This window comes from Vidua macroura, chromosome 6 (assembly GCF_024509145.1).
Source record: "Vidua macroura isolate BioBank_ID:100142 chromosome 6, ASM2450914v1, whole genome shotgun sequence".
Taxonomy (NCBI): Eukaryota; Metazoa; Chordata; class Aves; order Passeriformes; family Viduidae; genus Vidua; species Vidua macroura.
Genome location: NC_071576.1, coordinates 7,206,713 through 7,233,764, shown reverse-complemented (window position 1 = coordinate 7,233,764; position 27,052 = coordinate 7,206,713). Strand labels below are relative to the sequence as shown.

At 44.4% G+C, this 27,052-nt stretch overlaps 1 protein-coding gene across 3 annotated transcripts; it reads right to left on the bottom strand.

Moving 5' to 3' along the window:
- Window positions 1-1,772: 1,772 nt before the first annotated feature.
- Window positions 1,773-26,711, bottom strand: ZBTB1 (zinc finger and BTB domain containing 1). 3 transcript variants are annotated; one of them, XM_053979398.1, is made up of 3 exons: window positions 24,866-25,013; window positions 13,536-15,447; window positions 1,773-3,052 (listed from the first exon to the last, which is right to left on the bottom strand). In XM_053979398.1, the coding sequence occupies exons 2-3, from the start codon at window positions 15,425-15,427 to the stop codon at window positions 3,016-3,018; spliced, it is 1,929 nt and encodes a 642-aa protein (XP_053835373.1). In that variant the 5' UTR covers window positions 15,428-15,447; window positions 24,866-25,013; the 3' UTR covers window positions 1,773-3,015. The 3 variants fall into 3 exon arrangements, with proteins under 3 accessions (XP_053835373.1, XP_053835372.1, XP_053835371.1); XM_053979397.1 differs by lacking the exons at window positions 1,773-3,052; window positions 24,866-25,013 and adding an exon at window positions 25,338-26,711 and having other exon boundaries at window positions 12,930-15,447; XM_053979396.1 differs by lacking the exon at window positions 1,773-3,052 and having other exon boundaries at window positions 12,930-15,447; window positions 24,866-25,012.
- Window positions 26,712-27,052: the final 341 nt, after the last annotated feature.

Genomic DNA, 27,052 nt, shown 5'->3' with positions numbered 1-27,052 from the left:
TCATATTGACTTTGGATATGAGAAACAGTTGTGCCACTTTTCTTTGCAACCAGATTTTATATATGAAAATCATTGTGTTTTCACTCCACCATCTCTTCTGTAAAATGACTGAAAATTACTCAACCTGTACTCAGAAGCAAAGTCTTCTTGGTTTCCAGACATTCACTGCTTTCTCCTGGATTCTCTGCATGTACCTCGTCTCTTAGTTTTCAAGTGCTATGCTCAGAACTGGAGACGTTACCAGCTCTTGTCTTGGTGGTTCTGAAGGAGCAGATGATACTCCAGGTTGTACATTTCAGTTTTTACCTTTATTTGCAACATCATGATGTTGCAGATTCATTTTCAGAATATGATCCAAAATAATGCATCTATTCTTTTCAATTGAAATTGAAAGAGTAAATTTAGTTTAAATATAAGGAAGAAATCCTTTACTGTGAAGATGACTGAGGCCCTGGCACAGGCTTCCCAGAGCAGCTGTGGCTGCCCCATCCCTGGGAGTGTTCAAGGACAGGCTGGATGGGGATTTGAGCCACCTGGTCTGGTGCCCCATGGCAGGGGCGCTGGAATGGGATGGTCCTTAAGGTCCCTTCCAACCCAAACCATTCTAGGATTCTATGAAATTAAGCAGCTGTTCCTTTACTTGCATAGCTAATGGTTCCAGCTTGCACATGTTCCTATTAAATAATATCTTTTCAGATCCCATCTGTACCTTGCCAGGATTATTCTGAATTCTAATCTTATCTGTTAATGTATCCACTTGGTCTTGTTTGAAGATATTAAAAGGATACTCTATATGGTCCAGGGAGTAAATAAATGAAAACAGAAAATTTTATCTAGAACTGCTGTGATGGGTTTAAACAATATACTGCAATTATTGGCAGTAACTGTAAAGCTGGAAAATTATGCTAAGTCTTAAACAAGATAAATGGTGTACTGTAAATATAGGCAAAGACTAATACGTCTTACTCAGAGATCAGTATGTGATTAATCGCTCAGATTTACTGATATGCTTAGTGTGAACAATTTTTATAATAATTGAATGGTAGCATGATATGAATTCCTCTTGTTTTCTCATTTCTATGATTATTTCATAATTATTCATCTCTGTTTTCCCTCTTGTCATTAGCAGGTGAATGGGAAAAACACAGGAGCCGATGAAGCAGGTGGTACCTTCACCCTGTTGCCAGGACTGTTATCAACTCAGGTATAAGATGGAATTAAATCAGAATAATAAGCAGATTTGTAAGAGTATTTTATTAAAGATACTGTTGCAAAGCACAGAATAAGCTTTAAAGATGATGATAACTAACCTGGAATGTCTTTACTGATACTCTACATAGACTGGAAGCAATTGCTAAGTTACAGAACAGTCACAGCCTGTTCTAGATGTCCTATACTTTGTATACTGTTGAAGGCAATGCTATAAATGTATAGCATTCTCTCCTCTGCTTTGTGGTGGTCCTGCTCTTAAGGTCTTTCATGATTTCTATAGAAAGCACATCCTATTTGCTCTTAGATGTCTTGTGCCTTCTCCTGCAGAGTCCCCAGTGGTATCCGGCTTTGCCCAGATAGTCTCCATCCTTCCCTTTACTCCATACACCACTGGGACTGAAGTGTCAGCATTCCAGTGCTGCACTGGAGGCTTTTAAAATACCTACATTAATGTTTAAGGTGTTATGTGTTAATAGAGCTGATACCTTCAACATCTATATGCTGAAACATCAGGGGCTACGTAATTAGATTAAGCAACCACATTCAAAGATATCTGAACATCTTTTCTTGCATTCGTATAGTAACTTTATAAACTCAAAAAGAGTAAAGCAAGCACAGACACATGCCCTATACAAGCTGCAATACAGACAATATTTTACACACTTTGTAACAACAGTAATGAAAATGATGCCAATTATAAATAAAATTATAGACAGACTCTTCTTGAGATAACAGTTATAGTGAACAATTAAACATCCTTTTATAATCATGAGTAGAATTAGTAAGATACGTAACTACAGCAGAATATAATCAGCATGTTTAGTCTGCTTACATGTCTTAATTTGATTCCCTGTCTGAGGGAAGCAAAAGATATTGATATTTTTATAATTCATGCTTGCCCTAATTTTAAACATTTACTGCCTTATTGCTCTTTTAGTTCGGGTTTTTCCCTCCCCCATTAATTTAGCTGGAAACATTACTATTCCTAAAATGTTCAAATATGAACATGAACGTCTGATTCTCTTCTTCGAGCCAGCTTTTGCAAGGCTTAGCTCCAGAACAAGGTGCACCCTGAGCCCTGTGAAGATTATTTTACATTTACTCATCTCCTTGTTGGTAAAAAATTGTCACCATTCTTTTTAAAAGACCAGAGCACCATTTCTTTACTCTCCACATACAAGCACTGTGCTCCATGGAAGGTCCTCTTCAGCTTGCAAATGATGATCATGGCAGCAGGGGAAATCATGTAGCTGGATCTCTCTCACCATCCTGTCCTTTCTCAGGGACCCTCTGTCCTCAGTTTTTAAGATTTTTTTTCACCTCTTACTCTTTTTTTTTTTCCTTTCTTTTTAAACACTTGATAGTTTAGCATTGTGCATGAGTATACACTTGTAATGTTTGAACTAAAAAATCTACAGAGTTTTTGCCAGCAACTCTAAGAAGCCGCGTTTCAGAAAAGGAGCACTCCAGCGTGTGAATAGAAATTTTGCAAATTCATTTCAGTGCAGCCCTTACACCTGGCATCTGCCTCTTTTGGCTGTCTGCTCCATGAAAGACTTCAAATTTGTTTTGCACAGCTGTAAGTAATAGTCACAAGGAAGTAAGATTTATGGTACACAGAAGAGTCCAAAACAACTTTTACTGCATGTTCTAATTTGACTGCTTTGGTGCCTTTTGCGAATGCTGCAGTATGTCAAAAAAGCAAAGGTGGTGCCAATTCAGATCTGGCACACGAGGTTCTGAGTTTTTATGAAATCTTTTGCCGACCAGTTCTTCCTCATGTCTTCTCCAAATCTGGTTCTCTCAGTTGTTCAGAAGCTTAGAAGTCCCTATTTCACTACTGCCATGCAGAAAAGAAATGCAAGAAAAATATTAAAAGTCAGAAGCCCACACTGCAGTACTGTATTTGCTAGCATGATGTGGTCCCTCCCACCTCACCATGTGTGGTTTTGCTCTAAATACCCATCCTTCAGTTATATTCAGAGCACCCACCACAGTCAGGAACTCTTTTAAAAAGCCATACATTTCCTTCAACCCCTACCCCACCAGAACACGACCTTAAACAATGTTGTCATCTTGTTTCAGAAACTTTTGCTTCTTTTTCCTTTGCCTTCTGTTTTCAAAACAGCTACAGATTTGCTGAAGAAAAACTTCATTTCCCAAACCTCCCAGAAGTAATTTTTCATACTGTATGTGTTACTTTCCAGCAGTGGTTTATGGCTTGGCTTAGTGGAGTCTCAAAAAATTGCATGAGTATTATTTCCCCTCAGCTACTCATAGCATGGAACACCCCCACTCTGGAATACTTCTTACTGCTTCATATTTGACTGTATTTTTGGTTGTGGATTTTTTTTTTTTTTTTGCCTAACTCAGAGGCAACTGTTATGTATTTACTCGACACACATAGCCCCCCACACCCCCCAAACTCTTATTTTAAGTTAAATGCAGATAAATTAAATAAATATTTACAATTTCTGGAATTCTCTTTCAACCACAGTAGTTCATTACAAATATGAGCAGCTTTGTGTCCGAGAGGAACAGTCAAGAAACTGGAAATGCATGGTTGTAACTTTTGAGGACAATCCTCAGGGTTGTTGGGTTTTTCTTTTGCACACTGACTTCTTTCTCTGGATATGTGAATCATATTGTATAAAGTATATGATTGTGCCACTTCTGCATAATTTACACTTGGTGTTTCTAGGAGACTGTGGCAGCCCTGGCCCAAGTGGTTGTGTCTACACTGCAGAGGCTGCACATGAAGCCAGGTTTAGCAGCTCTTTGCATTACTTACCTGTCAAAGCATCCTCAAGGCCAGCTCAGGGCTCAATTTCCTGGCACATCTTTGAGAGGAAAGCCTCAAGTGATGCTCCACACCTCGGTGTGCACCATGGCCAGGCCCTCACTCACTGCATGTGCCAGGCCCAGGCTTGTCTGGTATTTTATCTGCCCTCTGTGCCATGTCACATACTTAAGGTGGACAAAAAGGCCAGCTGGGACAAAAGGCTTTTGTTTTGTGCCATGAGGGCAATGTGAACAGGGAAACACGTCTTGGGCAACTGCTGCCTTCAAAGTACTGCTGGTTCTGGCAGCAAGGCCATATGTCTGCCTACCACATTCTTAAAATCTTGGAGGGGAATTCACTGGACTAGTGCTGTTATTGCAAAGTAACTCTTACATGACTAGCTCAGAAGTCAGGAAGTACTTTTTTTTTTTTTTTGGTAAGCTAACAAAGGAGGGGAAAAAAAAAGTGTTCTAAGTACAGTATGCATGTGAGCACTGTTTTTCCCGAGGTGACATCAGTGTTTGCCATTGCTATTCATTACCATGCCGGCCTGCACTTTGCAGTCCAAAATCTCTGTCATTTCCAAATCATGGACAACTCACACACACGACTGAGCTTCGTTCCACCACCTCTCTGAAATACATCGGCTGTGCTGTGTGGGACCACCTCTGAGTGCGGGAAGGTGGGCTGCCTGTGAATATTAAATCACATTTTTTCCGATGAGCCAGCAGAAACACTGCTAATCAGTGCCAACTGTGGTGGGGTGGGGTGTAGCACACACGGAGCTGCCGGCACTGCCGAGAGCCTGTAACCCACAGGAAGGGAGATGAGAGATAAAACGTTGTGCCCTTCTCGCAGACTAAAATGGCCCAGCTGCCCTAAGCACAGAAGTGTTTGGGGATGCACAGCCGCGGGAGGATCTGCTTCGCCCTCCTCGCAGCAAAGCGGAGCATTCCAGCCCCGGGAATAGGGACACGCGCGTTCCCAGCGAGCCACCAGATGGCGCTGGAACCCCCATCCCCGCATCCTGAGCCTCTGCAGAATTCCAGCCCTTCCCAGAGCTTACAGAGGATGCGGCTCCTTCCACTTCATCAAAGTCAGAGGAAGTCCGTGATTAGCTGGATGTTTACAAATAAAAGGAGGATCTGGAGACAGATCAAAGATGGCTCTCCAGATTTGGCCCGATACCAGGTTCCTGCACTAACAGTATCTGCATGGGTTCCACTCTTATGTTCAGTGGCTGAACTTGGTGTATCTCATCATGCATTAATAATGCTTTTTCAAGGCTTAGTGCATTTATTAGAAGTCTGAAGATTCAGCCAGCTAAGGACCCAAAGAAACAAAACCACAACATGCCTCAGCCAACAAGATCTTCCAGGCTCCATCTAAGAGAAGCACCCACTGGGTTCTTCCTCACCCTGCTTCCTGCAATGTAAAGGGAACCAAGAAGCAAAGATAAGCACTGTTCCAAAATCCGAAGGATGTATTACTTCAGACTTAGTAAACAGGAGCAGTAGCTCCTCTAACGTTCTCTAACAATCTAAGTAGCTTGGATGGCCCAATCACACCGTATATGCTTTTCACTAAGGAGAATGTAATTCATCCAGGATCTCAGTGACCTTGTCATAGCCCAAAGGACCAGGGAGAGAAGTAGATGGGAGATTAAAGATGTGGTGTGTGAAATACACTGAGTTGATGTATATCTGTTCTAAGGGACATCTTTGTTTTGACTCTGTCTAACAAACCAGCATAGCTTGTGAGGTCTGGAAGGCCACAGACTATTCCTTCTCTCATACCAGTGCTCTGTTTGAAGTTGGTATTTCTATTTGGGGTCTAAGCCACACTGAACTTGATCAAATAAACATTCTCCAAAGGAAACTGCCTTTGAACTATTTAACCCTTTGCAGAACGAACTAAAGCTGAAAGAACTGTAACAATTACTGTAAAATCTCTTGTGTCTTGACTGAGTTATTTTCCAGTTTTTAAGTTATTGTACATCAGGACCTCTGTCTTTTCTGGCAGAACTGACCGTGTCAGCAATGGCCAGTAAAATCTAAGTGAAACACAATCCATCTGAAAGCAGACTAGGTGGGGCTAACCGTCAGACTTCCAGGCATGCAGAGTATTAAGTGTCATATTTTACAGCATATATAAGTGTACACAACTTCTATTTAATTCACCTGATAATGTAGCTCAGACATCTGAGCTCTCTCCTGGGCTTTGGGACATACTAAGACAATTTCTTCATCAGTTCCAAGGGATCCTACCCTGTATTTCCTCTTCCTACAATATTACTGTATCTATCCTTTTCCCAAAGGAGGGAAAAGGAGGGATACTTTAGATTTTGTCTCTTAAAATGTTTCTTATTTATTCGAAGCAGTTCAATAACCAATGGCTAGAAACCAGAACCTCAGTAATTTGCAAGTTGGGACTCTACCAGTAGGTACCACTAGGAAACCCGCAGGCAGGGAAGAAACCAGGGCACCATCTTTAGCATCCTAAATAAAAGCCCTAACAACGACTCGTGTAAGAGGAGTGTAACTGATACCAGAAGTCTGGTGTGTCTGCTGCCAAAACCAAAAGCAATTTATGGTATTCAGCAAACTCTATTTTTAGCCAGCTTATCTGCATTTCCACAAACTTTCATGTCTTTGGGGCTTTTTGCCATGGAGAGAAGGACAACATGTTATTTTTCCCTTTCATTTTCTGGGGAGTCAGAAGCAGAAGTCCCTCTGGTGACCACCCGCAATGTAGTGGGGTGGTTACCTAAAAAGGAGAGCAGGTATTACTGAGAGTTGTGTAGGTTCAACTGAACATGTGAGAACCATTAAAAAAACCAACTTCTTAGCCCTAATCATTGCTTTAAAACAGAAAGAAAGCAAATCTTCCTTTTCAAAAAACAGAAGGCAAATAAAAGAGCTGAAAGGATGCATTTCTAAAATAGCAACCTGGTCATCAGGGGAGATGGGGGAAAAGAGGGGTAAAGACTGATTTTTGCATCTTTTGTGTTGACAATGCAGCTGCTGCAGAGGCCTTGGCAGTTGCTGACACTGGTGGCACTTTGCCTGACAGACAAATTGAGAAACTAAGGATTTACAACAGTCCTGATTTCCAGTGGATTTCCTACAATCTACACAGCTTCCAGGATTTAGAGGCCTATAAGGAATGCACCCATTCCCTGTCAGGAGTCTGGGGATGTCTACAGAACTACAAGACATATTTATCTGAAGTCACATCTTATTTGCAAACAAAGAAAAGTACACCCCAAAATCTCATTGATGCAAATCACACGTGAGTTTGAGTAAAAACAATAAATGGCAGCAGAACTTTCTCAGAGAGGGAAGCTCTTGAACCATTTATTTTTTTTTCTCCCACCGGAAATTCTACATGCAGCATTGTTTTTGTGGTTGTAGCTGCAGGAAGATTTACTATGGTTTTTAGTATGCCAGAAGGCACAGGAAAGGATTAAACCTTTTCATTTTCTTGCAAGAGAATCAAAGATCCTGACCACGTCTGAACCTCAAGGTTGCTGGAGTGAGGTGTGCCAGGCTGGCTGCACAAAAGAGACAGTCAAAGCCTGGCCTTGGACCATCTGAGGATTTCTCATCTCACAGTTCTGTTATGTTCCCTTTAATATATTAATATGAAACTTTAAAAATGTATTTTCAACCACTCTTACAAAGGGAATCTTCGTGAATTACTGAAAACCATTTCTCTAAAAGCATGATACACAGCATTGTTTTTTTAAATTAATAAAAAAATCCCCACCCTACAAGATATTTGAGGACAAAAATAATCCAAATAAAGATCTGATAACATTTCTCCTATGAAGCTGGCATTGGCCATTCACGTACATGAAAAGGAACACGGGCTGTTTGTTTCAGGGCTGAATATTTATAGTTATGATGAAGTGATTCCTGAGCCATGAGCTCTACTGCCCTGTTACAAATTAAGATTTGTCTTTCTGCATTAAAAAATAAAATCACAATTAATTCCAGAATTGTGGAAGTGACTGTAAAAGTAGCAAAATACACTTAATTTATAAAATGTGTCCTGATTTTTGGCATCTTTCTCCTACAAAATTTCAGCCTACTCACATGTATCGAGAATACACTGCACAGCAGTATTTTAGGAGTTTTTTGGAAGTTGGAAGAAAATACAAAAAACTAATTTATAGCTGAGAACTACAGAAATGTCAGCTTTTGAAAACATGTTCCTAATTTCTAGCCTTCAGCAGACTTTATAAAGTCAAATTAGTCATGCTTCATCTTGTAGGTCTTTAAGTCTGAGACAAGCATCAAACCAGCTGAGAATTAGGGAAGTCAGAAGATTTGGTTTTTAACCCTCTGAGACTGAAAAGCACTTAGAAGCACATAGGGATAGTAACAGATACTGCCAGCATCAGCTTAACTTACACATGAAATTACCCTAAGCTTTCAGCATTAGACCAAAATGAGACAGACAACTGTCCCCCCTTGCTGTGAAAAGCAGAGAGGGGCACAGGGCAACAGAGGAGCTCCACAGCTGCATCTGGGCCCACAGCTGGAGGGCAGGAAGGCCAGAGGAAGGTGGGAGCCATTCCTGGTGTTTGGCCAGACAAGGGGCCCAGCTCATTCCTGGCCTTGGGCCAGGCCAACCACACACAGCCAGTGGTGCAGAGCACTACCCAGTCTGCTTCAAGAAACACTAAGAAAGCTCCAGAGCATATTTGTGGGATGAGCTGAATGCAGGAAGGTTTCCAGTTCTCACGAAGAGGGCAGATAGCAGAGATGTGTCTCATTTGTAAGAGGCTGGGCTGCCTTTTTCCTTATCAGGAAATAAGAGATGAATGTAAGAGTTCAGCTTCCCCGAGGATGCTTGGGGGAGACAGAGACCGAGTTAAATTCGGGACATGCTCCGAGTTCTGGTACAGCTCGTTTAAGCAAAGGAGCCCCCTCCCAGCCACTCATTCCTCCTCTTGTGCCACCCCTTCTATTGTGCTTGCACAAGATCTGACACAGAGATGGAGAGGGAAGCACAGCAGGGAACTGATCCAGCCAAAAACCAGCCCCACAGGGAATAGAAAAAAGCCCGTTGTTTGATTCAGTTCATTGTGCAGCTACATAGGTATGTGCTTTTTGATAATGGAGAGGGTGGCACACAGGGGAGAGGAGAGCTGAAACTAATGGGAAGAAGTAAAGGGCTGCCAGGGCTCAAGGTGGCACAGTCTCCAGGAGCAAATTCGTGTCCTCACCAATAGCTCTGAGACTCTTGATGGTTTAGCACTAGAGTATTCAAATACAATCGTGCAGTCAAACTATTCACTTTTATAACAATGTATTTTTAATACATTCTCCAGGGCAATATATTTTCTGTCTACAGCTTTGAATAAAAAATATGCTGAATTATATGTTTTACACCAACTGAAAGTATTACATAGAGAAATCCCCTAATTAAAGCATAAATTCTTAGAATTCCATGATACTCTATTTATTGAAATCAAGATTTCTCCACAGACCTGTTGGCTACAAATATCATTATACACAAATGTAAATACTCTTTGAACTAACAAGTCAGCAGGAAACATTTACAAGTATATATATATTAACATTTTAAACATCTCCTCTGAAACTGAAAAAGAAGCTCAATAGCTTTTGTGGTATTTTAAAGCTCATACCGCGTCTCCATGAATTCCCTTTTTTTAACTTTCAGTAAATCTTGAAAGCTAAGAGCTAGGCTGGCCACTTATAAATTCTCAGGATTGCAGCCCATAGCACTGCCAAAATGAGAAAAACAACGGAACACAGAGAGGTCCTCCAAAAATAAGAATAGCAAATCACTTAAAAATATAACTTATGGCATCCAGCAAATCTTTTTCTTTCTGGCTACGCCTTGTGCAGTGCTTACACCTCCAGTTTTTAAGATCCTTAAGTGCTTTTACACACTAACATTAACTAAGGAGACAGAAAGGAACAATGTTATGGCAACAGAAAGTACAAATTAGAGGAAAAGAACTCTTAAATAAAATATTTTTGCTTCCCCTTCATGATCTTTCAAGTAACAGCAAAACTTCTAGGGTAACTGCTGTTGATTTTTTTTCATGTCTGTTTTTGTTCTGTCTCCACATTAAATCATTTTTGTATGGTAGGAGCACTGGAACACCATCATTTCACTCTCCTGCAGATGTTGTCCCATTCTGGGGAGAACATTCAGGAGTGTCCAGCCCCAGGCTGCCTCAGCACCCAGACCTTCTCCCCTTTCACAGGAGCCAAATTCCTCCTGTCACTCCAGGCCTTTTCTCTAACAGTTCCTAGCTGTTCCCCTGCCCGCTTTTACATGTCATCTCAAATACTCATCTATTTAAATACCCATCTACTTGCAAGCCAGGCTGACTTGTTTATGTTCTCCTATACTCCCCTTGATCACTTCTCAGGCTACTTCAGTCATTCTATTTTTTTCTGCCTACATGTAAGTAGATCCACTTTTAAACTTCCCTGCAGTGCAATTCATGCTCTTTGTGAGCCTTAGCATGGACTTTCATACATGTGAACTCCAAGGCACTGGGTTTTGTTTCCCTAGAACAGGAAAAAACATCAATTCAAGTGCAGTTGGAAAGGTTTAACAAACTTTACTTTGAAAGGCTACTACAACACAGCTTATAATTGAAAAACAGAGGTATTCAGGGTGTTTATAAAGTTAGATAGTACATGTAAATACCATCATTCCCAGTTTCTCCATTTAACTTCTGTAGTTGACAGGTCTACTTACACTAGGAAGTCACATTTTTTAAGAAACATTTTTGGGTCAAGTTCAGACCAATAGGCTCTAAACAAGGGCTCCTGATCCTGAGCAGGAGGCTCTATAAATCACCCTTAGCCCTTCACTGAATTCAAGACTGATCCCTTACATGGCAGAGGTCACCTCCTGCTTTTCAACAAGGTCTTTAATCTGGGCTGCGCTGTGTCCCCGCAGCGCTGCGGGGCCGGCCGTGCTTGGTACGCACCCCGCGTTCGTGAGCTCATGGCTCAGGCCCACAGCTCCCCAGCCAAGCTGAGTCATCCTCACTCTGGTCTCACAGCCGGGACATTTTATCCACTGCCCCGGCCACCCCCTCCATGCCACCTTTGGGATTTGCTTCCCACTGCACAGCTGTAATCCTGCCTGCCTTTGCCACTCCCTCCCACTCCTCCAGTGCCACGAGACCCTCCTGCCAGCTTGCCCAGTGCTCTCCTGTTCTCCTTCACTTCCCTTGACTGCTCTTCCCCATCCAGCTGATGCTGTGAGGGATAACCTGCATGTCAGAGAATCACTGTGTGCAGTAGATGAAGCCCCCAGCTCTGGAGCGCTGGAGTGTATTCATGCCTGTGCTCTTTTGGCCCCAGTGCTATCGAGGACTGGGTTGACTTCGGCATCGTACAAGAAAAAAAGGATTGAGCAGTTAAAGCAGAACACTAAAAGCCCACTAAACTGCACCCAAAGCAGCTGGTGCCTCAGAGCAGCTGCTGGCTCAGGACCAAGGGCTGGTGGGGGAGCCTTCTCCATCACTGCAGAAATGCACACATCTGCCAACCAAGAGAAATCCTAATGCACATTTGAAACTGAATAAATACAAGGCAACTCACACTACTTTTAACAGCTGGAGATTCTGAATTGTACAGTCACTCCTCTGAATAGTCTAAAATTAAAACTCGATACCCTTCATAATCCCCAAGAAACTAGGAATGGAACTCAACTCTGACAGAAACAAGCACATGAAAGCCCTGGACTAGACCATCAGCTCTTGGCTCCTATTCTCAACTCCACCCCTGGCACATGAGGTGATAAAACATTTCAGCTGGAAGGGACCTGCAATGATCATCTAATCCAACTGCCTTAATTGCTGATCTACATTACTTTCCTCCTTCCATAGCTCAGCAGGAAATAGCATTACTGCCCTCTTTGATAATGTGAGATCTGCTGGGAGAAAGTACAACTAGGTTTTATTTTTTTAATTGTTTTCTGCACAATTATGTATTAGGATCCTTTCCTCTACCCCATCACAAATCACACACTTAACAAACGTTTTGACAGCTGGTGCCTAAGAGTCAAAGCCAGTTGCTCTCTCAAAGGCCAAAGTGCCTCACTGAATTGGTGTCAGCTGGTACTTAGGATTTTTAAATTCAATTAAATTAAGAGACAAGCTGCACAGATTAGGGCTCTGCTAGAATCAGAAAGAAATCTTAAAAGGCATAAAATATCTTTACATTTATTAAGCAAACTCTGCAGTCTTTTAGTCTTTTCTTGTTATATTCTTGTTGAAAAACAGAACATTCATAAAGTATCATGAAAACAAGAAGCAAAAAAACCTTAAGGTCCCAAGCAATGGGAGTATCTCCACACTCACCCTGCTTTTAACTTTCCAACACAAGCAGCAAGGCACAGTTCACAGCTAGGCTGAAAATGCAGTGTTCAGCGCACATGGCCATACTCCATTCCTAGCAACCCACCACAGCAACTCCTTCTTTGTATGTTAGGATAAGCAGGTTAAATATACCCACAGAGGTACAGACAGTGAAAGAAAGGCCAACATCAGTTGAACAGCTCTGCTAGGACTTCCCATCTGGAAAATGACCACTGTGCTGGAACCCCTCAGTTACCCCGAGAGGCATTAATTCCCTTCCCCCTTGTGCACAGCAGCCCGAGCCTGCGAGGGTTAACTGAGCCTATGTGCTCTCACCCCTGGGAAGCACCTTCCAACAAAGCCAAGAAGCAGGGGACCAGGACAGCCAGTTCTGCCCCTGCAGCAGAGTCAGAGCCCAAAGGATTATTTCTTGGCACTGTTGGTTTGGGTTTAGGCTTTTTTTTTTTTCATTTTGAAAATTAATTTGGGGATTACGAACAATTATGCTCTTGCACATTAATCGCTGGCATCTAAAATTTTCACATGAAGAAACAACACATGGAAATATTAAAGCACTCATCTTACGGACATGGATCCGAGAACTGTTTAATAGCAGTCAGTGAAGGGGTAACATTGTGCTTTTAATCTACAGTTTAAAAATAATGATTTGTATATCTACGTAGTAAAACAATAAAATTAAGAACAGAAACTGGTATTAGGAAACAGTGAAAATGTAATAATTAAACACATGATGCTTTTCAAAGCTTTATACTTAATGAGCCTAAATAGACACCTATGGTTAGGAGGGTCTTAAAAAATAATAAAAAAGAGACTTATTTTCAATTTTTTTTTTCCTTTTCAAATTTTTTTACTATACTTATGCTTTGCTTTGGTGTTCTCTCTGCTGCCAACTTAATGCTTTAACAGTATGTTTATGCTTATGTTCTTTTCAAATGCTTGGCATTATAGTGAGATCTCATATCTTTCCTCAAATTAAATTTTGCTCCACATACTCCACATGTATACAGATGAACATCCCTGTGCTGCTCCAGTTGCTCATTATTTGGGAATATCTGAAAGCAGACCTGGCATATAGTCTCTCCAGCTGATAAGTGAGATATCATATGCCGTACATGGTCATGTTTTCGGAAGTTTCCTTGATCACAAATGGAACAGACATACCTGGCCATGCCTTTGTGCATATCATTGTGGAGCCGCAACTGGCGCTCTCTTAAGAACTGCTTCCCACATGTCTGACAAACAAACTGTTTTTCCTTGGTATGAACGGTATAGTGTTCCCGCAAGTGGCAACGCTGATAAAATCCTTTCCCGCAAAGGTTGCAGAAATGCTTACGTCTGTGATCCCTCTCGTTCTCTTCCAACATGGAGTTCTTGAACAGATCTTGCTCCAGGCAGTTTGACATATGTTCAACCACTAGGTTTTCAGTATCAAAACGCTGGCCGCAATTAGGGCATCGGAAAGGACAGGCAGAATGCTTGTATAACTGGTTTTTTTGAAGGCTGTTCATTTGGAAGTGACTGTCCCTGAAGTCCTCTAGCATCTCTGCAAACATCATGTCCCTTATTTCTGACTGCTCCTCGGGGTTTTCTTCCAAGTCCATTTTCTCCTCAGAATTTCTGATCCCGTTCATGGTCAGATCCTGGGGTTCTCCACAGGTCTGTGCATGATCCTGTAGCTGCTTGCCTTTGACCAGTATTTGACCACACTTGCCACAAGCACATATATTTTCTATGTGTTTGGATAAATAATGAGAGGACAGATCTTCCTCAGTGATTGTTAGCCCACAAAGTTCACAGGGAGCATTCTCCACATCTTCCTGCACTGAAGAAGCCTTGCTGTTAAGGTGCCGTGGACTTTTCAAACACTTTCTTTCATCCTCATCCATGGATAAACGAGGCTTTAGAGTCTTCCGAGCATTTCTCTTCTCTCTCATCTCTTCCTCGACGTAGTATCTGTAAAGCGGCTCTTCCTGTTCATCGTCTAGGTCGTCATTGTCAGAAGACTCATTGCAGTCTTTTTCTGCCACCTTGATAATATTAAAATCCTTCAGCTCATCTGTAGGATTGTCCTCTGGCTCCACCTTGATGATAATCCTCTTCCTCTCAGAGGCTCTACTTCCTTCTTCACCTGAGGTCTCAGAGGCAACAGTGCTGCTTTTTCTGCTTGTGATGTTTGACACGGGAGACGATGAATCATCCGCAGCATGGTTCGAGTCCCCCTTGTATTTTTCTGTTTGTGTGGAGATCATTTTAGAAGTAGAGTTCTTTTCACTAAAGTCTATTTTCTCAGCACTGTAGTACCTGGCACTTTGGTAGGAATGCCTGTTGGTGCATGTTAACACGTGCTCATCCAGTAGCTTTTCACAGCTAAAACTAAACCCGCAGCTGTCGCAGGTGAAGCTCCTTCCAAACCGGCGCGAGTGTGACACGCGCTCTTTCGTGTGAGAGAATTTGGACGTGGTGCTTTTTTTGCAGACATCAAACAGTTGCTCGGGGAAGCTGTTGAGGTGCAAAGTTTCTTCCTCAGGCTCTTTGTTATGGGATGTATTTACCGTTGAACTTGGTGGCTCCATGCCCCACCTGTTTGCTTCGCTGCCATTTCTAGCAAGTGCATCTTCATACATTCTCACACCAAATATCATTTTACTAGTCTGGGTGCTAGAAGCAGGAGATGAACATTTTAAACTAGATGAGTCTGTATCCTGTATATCTTCTAGACACTCAGGTACGTTATATAGCTGTAAATAGTTCATGGCCACTTTAAATTGCTCAAAATTGGCAGGGGCTGTCATAATTTTTCCTAAATACATGAATTGTAAAATAAGATCAAAGCATTCAGCGCTAATCTTCATGTTGCTTAGATTCAGCTGGGCTGTAGTGTTTTGATGGTTCATAAAAAACATCCTAAAATAGGCGCTGCAGGCAGCAAGGACTGCTTTATGTGCTTGAAAATAAATATCATCGATAGCGATGCAGCAGTCGCACAGAAAGCCCCACTCTCTTTGCTTGTTTAGCTGCTGAAGGACATAGTTGCTATGGCTGGTTTTTGCCATCTTGTACTTCGATTACAGCCCTGCATAAAGAAAAAGGTATCTGTTAAATCACAAGCACAAAACCCAAAGCCTACTTCAACGTAGGGAGGAACTGCCATCTCTTTGCTCTCTAGATCTTCCTATTCTGACAGTCTGCAGTACAGCTTCCTGTCTGGAGATCTCTGCTGGGAGCTACTTACGAATATTGATGCCAGTGAAAACATCCATAATTCCATGTGCTCACCACTAGACTTACAAGACTAGTAAACTAATAAACATAACCAGCACACATGTCAATCAGAGCTGCTAGAATATAAATTAGCAAATATATCTCCAAGTCCTACAGCCAAGGTTTTCAGATATGAAATCTGAATGCAGAACTTCAAAAACTTCACAGGGTAGACTTCTGTAAGATGGCCCCAGGACAACACCTATACAAGGTAAGCTGGCTGTCAGAAACCACTCTTCAGTCTCAACTTGCCTTTTTACCTGTCAGTCCAACGGGCACATGATGCAACACACACTGGAAACCAGGCCAGGCTCAAACTGGTCTTTCCCTCCCCATTAAAGGAAATTAAGAGACAACAGAGCACCCACACAAGCTACTCCACACATTTTGCTCTTTGTGGCAGCTGAGGGACCATCTCAACCTTCTCTGCAAGGCGTCCTGCAAACCAGGAACTGCAAACTCAAACTCCTTCTCAGAAGCAGAGGGCAGCCTGGCTGTGGTGGCACATCCCACGTTTGAGCCCAGAGCTGCAGATGGTGACCAGGCGAGCTGCGTGACAGCCACAGGGACTGCAGAGGCAGGAAGTGGTGCACGCCGTGCCTCCAACTGCTCTCAAAACCACTCGTTCAGAGCGCTGAAATGTAACCAAAACACGTAGATGGGAAACCGGACAAAGAAAAACTCAGCAATGGAGAACTGAGAGAGCCAGCAAGCCAGAGGTGGAGCCACGGTGAAATGAAGCCTCAGCAAAGACTGGTCTGCCAGTGCTGAGGGTTGCTCTATGTGGAAGGACTAACTCATCCTCGAGAAAAGAGGAAGAAAACATCATGGTTCATGTTAACAAAAAATATCCAGAAGAAATGCAGTGTGTACAGGAGGTGTGTGTTTGATTAAAGACAAACTTCACCACGGTGTGGCCAACACCTAGTCACGACTCACTTTGGAAAACCTTTACTTATACAAATAAGCTGTTCTAACTGCACAGGCTGAGGGGGTGAGGAACCAGAAGAGAGTATAAAGAACACCCTAATTGAAATGAAAAACATAAAGCAGTAATGAGGATTCTTAACATTTTGAAAGGTTATTGCAAACAATGCAAATAACTGTATAAGGTTTGTGCAAATAAAGTACAACTAGTATATACTAAAGGGCATTTTGTGACTCAATGAAATGCATGGATTGATTTGCAACTACTCTTTCAATTGCCCAAAATTTAAACACAATACACACACAAATGCTCCATTTTTCTTCTTATTTTCCTAACAGCTTATATCTCCTTGGGGGAAAAATGGGTAGAGAAATTAAATTCCACAATTAGTGTTGAATTCGCAAGTCATAGGCATTGCGTGGTTTGTTAAGCAGCAAACCTAGAATTAAGTCCCCATTCTTCATTCCACAAAGGACTGCCACAGCAGAAGGGCTCCCAAGTTCTCGAGAAAAGAAAATGCTCACCCCACCCAGCAATATTCCCTACTGCCAACTCACACAGCAGTTCCTAGGGATCACCCCCAGCATAAGATCTTGTCTGGCAACGGGAACCTTGAGATTTGGGTTGAACTACAGTGACAACGAGCATCTGAATGGCAGCTGCTCCTCTCCTCTCAACCCAACCCTCCACACCCAGAACTCCAGGCTAGCACCCTGGCATAATAATTCTCAGATTGGTTTGGCCCAGTGATATCCACTGCAGAAATGCAACTCCTTGCACGGAATTCATGTCTCTTTTTTTACTAACTTGCAAGGCAGTGGCTTTGAAAGTAGGAGAACCTCTGAAACAACTGCACATCTTTTAAACAGAAACTGATTATCGTCTGTGTCACTGGGTGATTTCAGATGTTTCTGTGAAGAACAGCAAAGCTCTTGACATCAAGTAATAATAAAAGTGCACTTCATATTCTTCCAAGTGGTAACGTGTTTTGGATTTGAGGCAATTCATTAGCTGCTTAAATGTAACTAAATCTATTGTATTAAGAATGGCAGCTGCATAATGAATTAACTTCAACTTCCACATTCTAAGAGTGAAAACCAACGAGAAAATGAGATGATGACATTGATGCACCACTGGCCTCTTGGTGTGAGCCGCCAGCACGACAAGAAAAGGCTCAGGACAGCTCATGTTAACTTCCCCATCCTCATAAAGTGGCAAGTTCAAAATGTTTTATTTAATTGTGGTTTTTCTACACTAGATATACTCCACTGTGTCCTCCAATAGAAAAACAGCAATACAAACAGCAAGCCTGTACAAAACAGGTGGTCACAAACAATCTGCAGGCACCTGCAAATGGGGTTGTTTCCAGATGGTGGGAACAACGAGTGACAGCACACAAACTCGCCTTTTTCAAGTCTTCTTCTTTGAAAATGGTAAAAGATATTTCTCCTTTTGACAGATGAACTCCTGCAAAGCTTTCAGCATGTGGATCCTGACGTGCAACAATGACCCACTGGCAATGCCACCACTCAGGGAAAAAAGGGTGGAGCATGAGGCTGCTTGAGCAGGATGGCAAGGTTTTGGATTTGACATGTACTTGGTCTCTACCACAGTAGCACTACATGTAGGTATTAAAACAGAGTGTATGAGGTTATTCATGTTAATGAAAGTCCTGCATCCTCCCTCTGGATGCTGTATTAACCTGCTGGATGTAACTTCCCACCACAAGAGCCTGTGTCGGGCTATTTAGAACTTTGACATATTTCAACCAGCAATGGCAAAACTTTCCTTCTGAAACCTTGGACTGATTACTTTTTTTCCCTCCTCCACAGAAAAGCTCAGCCAAAACGGTTCCAAAAATGAGGCTAAGAAAAAGCTTTCATGTATGAAGATTATTATTTTTTAATTTAGAAATTAAACGTTTCTCTTCCAAAATCTTTGAGGAGACACTTTATGTGGGAGAAAGCGTTCTGTCTTATATATGCTGTCACAATATAAAAATCTGCCTGAATTTGGACAAACTATGTGCTTCAGGGGGAGAAGATACCAATTATCAGTTTATTCACACTTAAGACTTTTGTTAGTTATTGAAACTTCAGATTACAGCCTGGCAGAGAACATTTCATCCTCTTGCAGCTGCTTAGTAAACAAGGGCCTGCCTGAGCCATCCGCAGTGAAATCCCCTTTTGCACAGAGCTCTGCCATGGTTTTAAACTACAAAAGGGTTGATTCAGATACAGGGAAGAAATTTTTTATTATGAGGGTGTTGAGACCCTGGCACAGGTTGCCCAGAGGGGTGGTGGATGCCCCATCCCTGGAAACACTCAAGGCCAGGCTGGATTGGGCTCTGAGCAGCCTGATTTTGTTGATATCCCTGCTCATTGCAGGGGGGTTGGACTAGGTGGCATTTAAAGTTCCCTTCCAACCCAAACCATTCCATGACTCTATGTGCCACCTCCACAATGTCACAGCTGATAGCAAAGCCTCCTGGAGACTGCTCCACAGCATGACTCGCCACAGGGTCTCAGCTTCCCTTGTGGTAGCTGGTGGAGAAGATGCCCAGTTCTGGCAGAGGGAGAGCCAGAGCCAGGAGGGGATGCAGGGAAAACACAGGGAGATTGGGGAATGTAAGAAGGATGTGATGGAAAACCTCTGGAAATCTAGAGAGAAGAAAAGGGCAGGCTGGGAGCATGGTGCTGTGCCAAGAGAAGGGCACTGGGATTAGGAAACAGCAGTGGGAATTAAAAGTGGGTGCATGAGGGTCTAAACACTGGAGGGAAGAAGCCACTAGGGCAAGGGGCTGGGAAGAGCCAGGCTGCAGGGCCAAGGGCAGAAGGGATAAAAAACACAGACAAGCTCTTTCCAGGGAATAGGTGGAAAACAATTGCAGCATTCATGCCTTCAGAGCAGGAACTGCACCCCAAATTTCTAATCCTGCCATCCCTTTGCCATCAACAAGGCTTGCTGATAAATTCCTTCCCAAAAAGAGCAAGCTCTCAGAAAATGGTAATTTATCATCACTTTGTTACTTTAATTGCTAAAATGGCAGCAACCTGCATTTATCACTCATGTGGGGGAATCAGTATTGCAAACTATTTTTGAAGTTTGCTTTAGGGAAAAAAAAAGAGTTATTAGAATGAAAACAAGTCTTTTTACAAAAAATTCAAGGTATACACATATATTATATATATATCAAAGTATATTCTTCCATCCCTCTTACCAAAATTTACCTTACTCAGCACATCCTCTGGATCTGTCCAAGCCTGGATCTGAGCACTACAAGACAAGACCCCTGCTCATTTGGCCAAATATTCGGAGGATGTGAAGTGAATGAGAAGTGTGGGACAAAAAGGAGAATCTCACAGCAATGAACACTGCTTGAAGAACATCATCCCATTGCTGTCAATGGCAGGACAAGAAATTTCAGTCTTTCTGCTTTGGTTGTTTTTAATAAGCCTGGCTTGCATTCTTTGGATGTCCAATTTATCAGACAGGTAAACACCACTGGTGGCAACTGAGGCCAGTGGGAGCTATCCTCTGTAGGTATTAAACACCAAATATCTTGGAAAATCAAAGCACCATACAGGTGAGTTTGTCAATCCAAAGATTTTAATTATTTCTGATCCTCTTTTTCAAAGAGAGGAGAATCACCAGCCACTTGCCCAGTGGACTAGCACACTTTGTGAAGCATGCAAATCCTGGAGGCACCAACCTCACAAGTCCACAAGGAACCCAAGTAACTCCATCTTCAGCAGTGACTGATTTGTGTGGTAAATGCAGCAGAGGCCATATTGGAAGCAATCCTGAATGATGCAGAGGTTGAAAAAATGTGCTAAAAAAGCATCTGATATGAAAATGAAAAGTGAAGGTATTTGACTTGGGTATTTTCACTCTGATTTTCAAACTCCAAGTCAGCACATGCATTTTATTTCCCTAGTAAATATTTATTTTTACACAGCCAAGCTTTGTTTCAAACTACTTGTCTGACACCAGACTTTTCTTTTGAAGCACCACTTAGATACTATTCAGATGTGACCATGAACAAGGTTAAGTTGCACTACTACACTAACCAATTATGTTGTATGTCTGCTAACAAGAAAAAACAGGTATTTACTACAGCTTCATGCCGTCATTTCCTCACACTCGAATGTTTTCTGAGATGTTTTAAAACAAAAGAAGTTAAAAAAGTCCTCAAGCAAAGAAGTAGTGAAGTTCTTTTGCTAACTTCTCTGTCTTTAAAACAGACATACCACAAGGTTCAGAATTCAGGAGCCTTTTGGCTCCTAAAATTAGTATGTGGTTTTCAAAACCCAGCATTTCCACTGCTGAGCAGGCAGAAACATAGAGCGTACATGCTTAGTTACTGGCTCCTTTTCTTTGGAAACCAAGAACAGGCTGGACAAAAGTGTAATAAATGAGTGGAGAATTTGGTGCTAATAGAAAATGGGACTGGAAAACCTCAAGCAAACAACGCCCAGTTATCCAAAAAACAAGCGCACGAGGATCAGAAAGCAAATCTCCCATCGCCGTCTGTCTCCATACCCCACCCTGGTGTGGGTTCCCAAGAACTCTTCCCCCTAATTTTGCCATTGTGGGTCAGACCTACCAAAAAGCCTGGATTCCTAAATGACAGCCTTGACATGCTGCAGAAAATCCTATAGAACATGTATAAATTCTCCACACAATGCCCAAGAAGTTTTTGTGTTCTGCTACTGCACTGACCACAGAGCTGTCGACAGGCTGCAACTTTTACCTACATATACTCAATAGGAAGCCATAGAGATTGCTCTGGGTGCCTCAGTTTACACAAACTGAAAAAACAGCAAAGAACTTGGGGCCAGGTGACAATTGTCCACCTCAACAGAAAGTATGCATCAGTTTGCATTACAAGCATAGCCTTGATCATAAATTAAAACAGCTATGGGAATTCCATGTACTGCCAGGGAAAATGTAATTAAGCTCCATTATCCAGGCTATGAAGGACTAAAGGTATAATTTATCCTCCTCTCCCAGCCTTTCCAATCACCTGCCTTTCAGGCATGCCAGTTGGGAAGATGATTCCAAGAGGCAGATACTCATCTTCAGATACATCCTGATGGCTGAATCAACTCATTTTAAACAGACTCCTGCACAGTGTACAGGAACAAGTTTCATGGCACTTGAACCAGGGGAAGGGAAGATGCTCCAAAGCCTCCAGCATGAGCTGTCAGAGCTCCTGGATGCCCTGTTCTCCACTGCTCCGCCAGCAGGTCTCTGCTGATTCAGCATCCATGCCCACAAATGAGAAACAGACATCAAACTTTAGCAAGTTATGCTTCCCAACTGCTAACTGAAAATTAGTTAAGATACACTGCATGGTCTTAGGTCAGAACACTCCTCGAAACACAAGGAATACAGCTTGACAGAAAAAAATAAGAAAACTGAGTTCATGCTAAAGCCCCATCTCAACTTCAAACAACTTTAGATCAGATCCAGGGAGTAAAAGTCCTAGAGAGACCTTATGCAGTCCTTTAAAGTAAGTTGCTAGCCACAAAGGTTGACTCTAGAAAGTCACAGTTATCTTTTATCTGGCACCTTTACAGTTGTCAGGCAACATGGTAATGATATGTTCAAAAGAAACAATTAGTGGGGGAAAAAAACGATGACACCCAATTTATGCTTTGCAGCAGAAAGGTGAGCCTTTTCATCTCGGCTGAGTTACACCAACTTTCAACTTCTGGAGGCATCTTGGTGGTTTAACCACGTCTTGAGACCCTCAAATGAAGTCACAGGTGCCTTCCAGGAAAGGATCCTTGGCTAAATACAGGTTGCATTTTGGTGTAACAAGTTGCTGGATGCACATGAACGAAGCACGGTAACTTGTGACATACAGATCAGACTACAGGTTTTCTTGACTCTTCCTGGTCTTAAATGTTTCACATTTTATTTTTAGCATACTAAAAATAAAAATAAGGCTACTAGGGTCTCCATCCAATGAAATAGGTCTAAAAAAGCAACAGCCAGAGAAAAAGGTAGAAAAATAGAGAAATAGGTAGAAAAAGCAACAGCCAGAGAATTCTGGAGTTTTGCAGTGACACTGTGTGCACAAATTAAAAATTACCAGACCAATTTGAGGATATAAACGGTCCTCATGCAAATTATGTCAGCTGTTGTGCCCACACACTGTGTCCGCAGCAGAACTCTTTGCGTGAGGGTGTTTACCATTCTCAAGCAAAGGCAGGGCTGAATAACCCAACTGCTGGAGAACCACTGCCCAAACTGAAAAATGAACACATGGCTTCTCACTCTTCATGTGTGTAGGTCCAGAACAACTCTAGTAAGCAGCCCAGCTGTAACAACTAAGAGAAAGGACACCGGGCTTTTATCAAGAAACTTTCACTATCTCAGTTCTGAGCAGCTATTCTATTTCCATCCAGCAGGTAAATAGCTACTGCGGCTTCGTCCATCCTGGATTTTCAGGGCTTTCCACTGTCAGCAAGAACAGAAATCTGTGAAAGAAGCAGCCACTGACATTCAAGTAAGAAAGCATGTAAAAACCCAAATCCCTGGTTGGCATGAGCACTCCCAATGTAATCGCTGCTAATTCCTGTGCCAGTGACAACAGTGGTTGAGTCTGATGAAGACTTGTGCAAGCAGAGCTGAAGCATCTGTTAAGTCTGTGATCTTATTCCACACAAAACTTTCTGGCTACTAGGAAGAAGTGGCTTCTATTACTTCTCGGAGCTTCCCACACAGCACCAACCCACATATTCATTACCTGCATCCAACCCCCCCAGTGGGCGCTGGTTCCCTGCTACCTCAAACATCAGCAGAGTGCAGCTAATACTGCTTGTTACTCTGTAGGTTTTCTGGCCAGTCATCCAAAAATCTCTCCACAATCTTGTCAACTCGCTTTACTGTTGCTGCCTAGGAAAATCTCTGCAACCGCTCGCGTTTGGCCGGTTTTCCCCATGGCCATATGGTCCCAACGCCTCTCCCGCCTCTCCTCTGCTTGCCATGAAAGCTTAACTTGTAATTCGGCAAAAACGAGAAGCCCGCATCCCCCTGTTCACGGCTGCTCTGTGGGTTTTTTCAAGAGCTGTAATGAGGAATGTTAAACAAACACCTTTAATTAAAGGAATGTTTGTTTAGTGTAATTAAATGCCTAAGGAACACCGCACTGTTGCAACCCCGGATAGTTTTGCAGTGCGTGCTTGTACCTTGCGATACTCGAGTGAGAGGGAAATAATGCAAGCGACAACCTAGCAGTAAACACCCAAATATTAAGCAGCGTCCAAGCCATGCTACCCGTTTACCAACGCCTACGTGTCAAGAGGAACCAGCACTCCTGTATCAGCTGAAACAGGAGAAAAACTTGAGAAACTGAGTTACAAAAATCCTGAAAAATAGAGAGGAATAAAACCCCAGCCCCAAACTCACAGCGTTTTTAGTCCCATTTCCTCTACTCTCTTCAACTACCTTTCTATCCGAGCAGGAAAGAGGAGTCCTTTGAAGAACGAGACTTTCGACACCGCTGCCAGAGCGGCACAGGGCTTGTTTTTATGTGACAAAAGTATTCCCCTTCCTTTCCAGCCGCCTCCACGGCGATCCAGCGCACTGCCAGCCCCGAGTGAAACCCAAGTCTCCCGCCTGGCAGGGTGGAGCATTCCCTCCGGGCTGCAGCTCCGCTCCGCTTTTCGCTAAACTGCCGCAACTCACTCGAAGTTTTGGGGCGTTTATTTTGTGAAGACAAAAGGAAGAGAAGCGGCGGGACCCACGGCGGGGGCCGGGGCTAGGCGCGATAGCGGCACTCGAGATGTTTACCGCGACTTCGAGCCCCGGAGCCACGCGGGCGGCGCGGTGCCCTTCCCTTCCCCGCCTCTCGCCCCTGCACCTCCCTAGGCCGCTTCTCGCCCTCCAGCGCGGCATCCCCCCCCCCCCCGACCCCCGCCCCGCAGGTGGAGCGCGCCCGCCGCGACCCTCGGAGAGAAGGAGGGAGGGCAGGAGGGAGGGAAAGAGCGAGCCGGAGCCGGACCAGCCGCCGCGGCGCCGCCGCTCAGCCCCCGCGCAGTCCCCGCGGCGCCGCTCCGCTCCGCGCCGTGCCCTGCCCGGCCGCCGGGCGCAAGGTCACCGCTCCGGCCGCCGGCCAGGGGACCGGCCGCGGCTGGAAAGCCCCTACCTGGCAGCGCCGCCGCCACTATGGCGGGCCGCGCCGGGCCACGCCGCCGCTCGGCACTTCCCACCTCCCGCCGCCGGCGGAGCTGCGGCCGCCTCCCGCCTCCTCCTCCCCGGGTCCCGGCGGCGGCCCCCGGGCCCCGCTTACCGCGGCTCGGGGAGAAGCGGCGGCTGCCGCCGGGGAGCTGTGCCCGCGCCGCTCCCGCCGCTGCTGCTGCTGCCGCTGCCGCCGCGGCTGCAACAAAGGACTTCCGCCCCGCCGCGCTGCCGCTGCCGCAGCGCCGGCTCCGCCGCGACCGCACGGAGCCGGACCCCTCCCCTCGGCGGCCGCGGCTCCCGGCGCCGCCGCTGCCAGCGCTGCTGCGCCGCCGCCAATGCCGGGGCCCGGCGGGCGGCTCCCTGCCGCGCTCCGCTCTCCTCCCATGCCGCCGGGGACGCGGCGCGGCGCGGGCTGGCGCTGCCGGAGCCCCCTCAGCCCGGCTCCTCCCCGTCCTCCGGCGGAGCCCCCCGGACCCGCGGCGGGGCAGCGTTCGCCGGAGGGCGCCCACCGGGACCCCTCGGCCGGGCTGTCCCGCCTCGCTGCTCTCCCGGCCCCCGCAGTCCGCCCCTTCCCCGCGCACCCGGGCTCGCCGCAGGGAACGGGGAGTCTCTGCTTTCCCCCCGAAGAAGCCGTGGCCGGTGCTAACGGGGAGGCTCCGGTCACCCGTGTGGGTGGCCGGCGATGGAGTGCTGTACCGCAGCCCCACGGCCCCCGCGTGGGACAGTTCAACTGCGAGAAAACCACTGCAAGCTGCGTGAGGAAGTATTTCCTTCTCGCTGCAATTTCACACGTTAATACCTCCGCCCTCCCTCCTGGAGCTTCACGGTGATGCAGGAGCACAGGGCTGGCAGCCACGGCCACGCTCCGTCACAGATCCCGAGAACAGCGCTTTTTTTCATCCTTCCAGGAGCTGTTCCAGGCCCTCTTCCCACCAGTGTCTGGACCTCTCCTGTCTGACAACATCCAGCTTCTCCGGAACGATCCCATGTGAGTAAGTGGGATTTCCGGCCCCCCTGCTATCTGCCGCAGATCTGAGAGAAAACATAAGCCAGGTCAGGCTTTCTTCCAGGTCCTGCCACTTGACTTTTCCACCCCTAAAGTGACATCTGTCCTTCAGCACAAGCATTGTAAGTGTTTAATCCACACAGCTCCATCATTCAGCTTCTGGAGATACCATTGTTTTTATGTTGCTGCAACTGAGATCCCTCTAAGTATCTGACAAGTCAAAGGGGCAAACTTAATCATAGCAAAACTAAGAGATTTTATTCCAAATTTGAAAATGGCAAAAGTAACAAAAAAGGCAACAAAATAAAATGCCACAATGTTAAAATGTACCAGCATCCATCTCTTCTTCAGTGACCCTGAAGATTTTCCTGAGGCATCCCTCCTCTGTGTAAGCAAACAGGACAAACCCAACTAACACAATCCTAGTTTCCAAATGGAGGATCAGCCCTTCCTTCTGGGTCTGTCTGGGGATTTTCTAACCACTACAGAATAAAAGCGGAGCTTTCAAAACGTCTTTCAGAATGTGTCTAAAAAATCCCCATTTCCCCTCTCACTCTGTTTCAGCCTTGTCTCAGGGGTACATAGCAGTGCCAAGGGAAAAAAAACCTCTGTGGCTGTAAGACACCAGCTCCCACAGAAGATGGAGGGACCCCCACATTACAGCTACTTTGTAGGTTTTCCTGTTTTATAGGAAGTTAAATAAACGGCCTCCATAAGCCAGCAAGAGTCGTGGTTTTCAAATCACACTGAAAAGTTGCTTTTCTTATGGTTCAAGAGTCTTTTTCTCCCCACCTCTTTACACACCTCAAGGCAGCACAAGCCAAGAGCACCCATGAGGGGCTTGTGCAGCCTTTTGCTCTGTCCCATGTGCACCACACCGGGAGCTCCTGCCACCTCCAGTGGGGCACAAGGCTGTCCCCCTTTCTCACCACCCCCATTCTCTTACTGCCCTCCCACCACACTTACCTTTCCAATTCACTTTTTTTAAAAAATTATTATTTTCTGACCACAGAGGAGGAGGGAGCAGAAACACCCATGGAGAGAGCTGTGATTATGTTCTGATGTCTTTCTGACCCACCAGCACAGACTGTCACTTTGTACTGGCTGTGAGTGATATCACTGCCTGTGCTTTACAGCAAAACACCAAATTTCATTCCCCACCACTGCTTCCATCAGTTTGGCTCTGGTTTCTCTGAAGCTCTTCAAAGTCCTCTTTGGACCAGAGTCAACCTAAACAACATGTAAATTATTAATCATTTAAATAAATAACATGCCATCTGCAAATAGCAA

What these genes read in the sequence shown, in the direction of transcription:
- ZBTB1 (XM_053979397.1), bottom strand. Translation starts at nt 15,427, where the DNA reads ATGGCAAAAACCAGCCATAGCAACTATGTCCTTCAGCAGCTAAACAAG.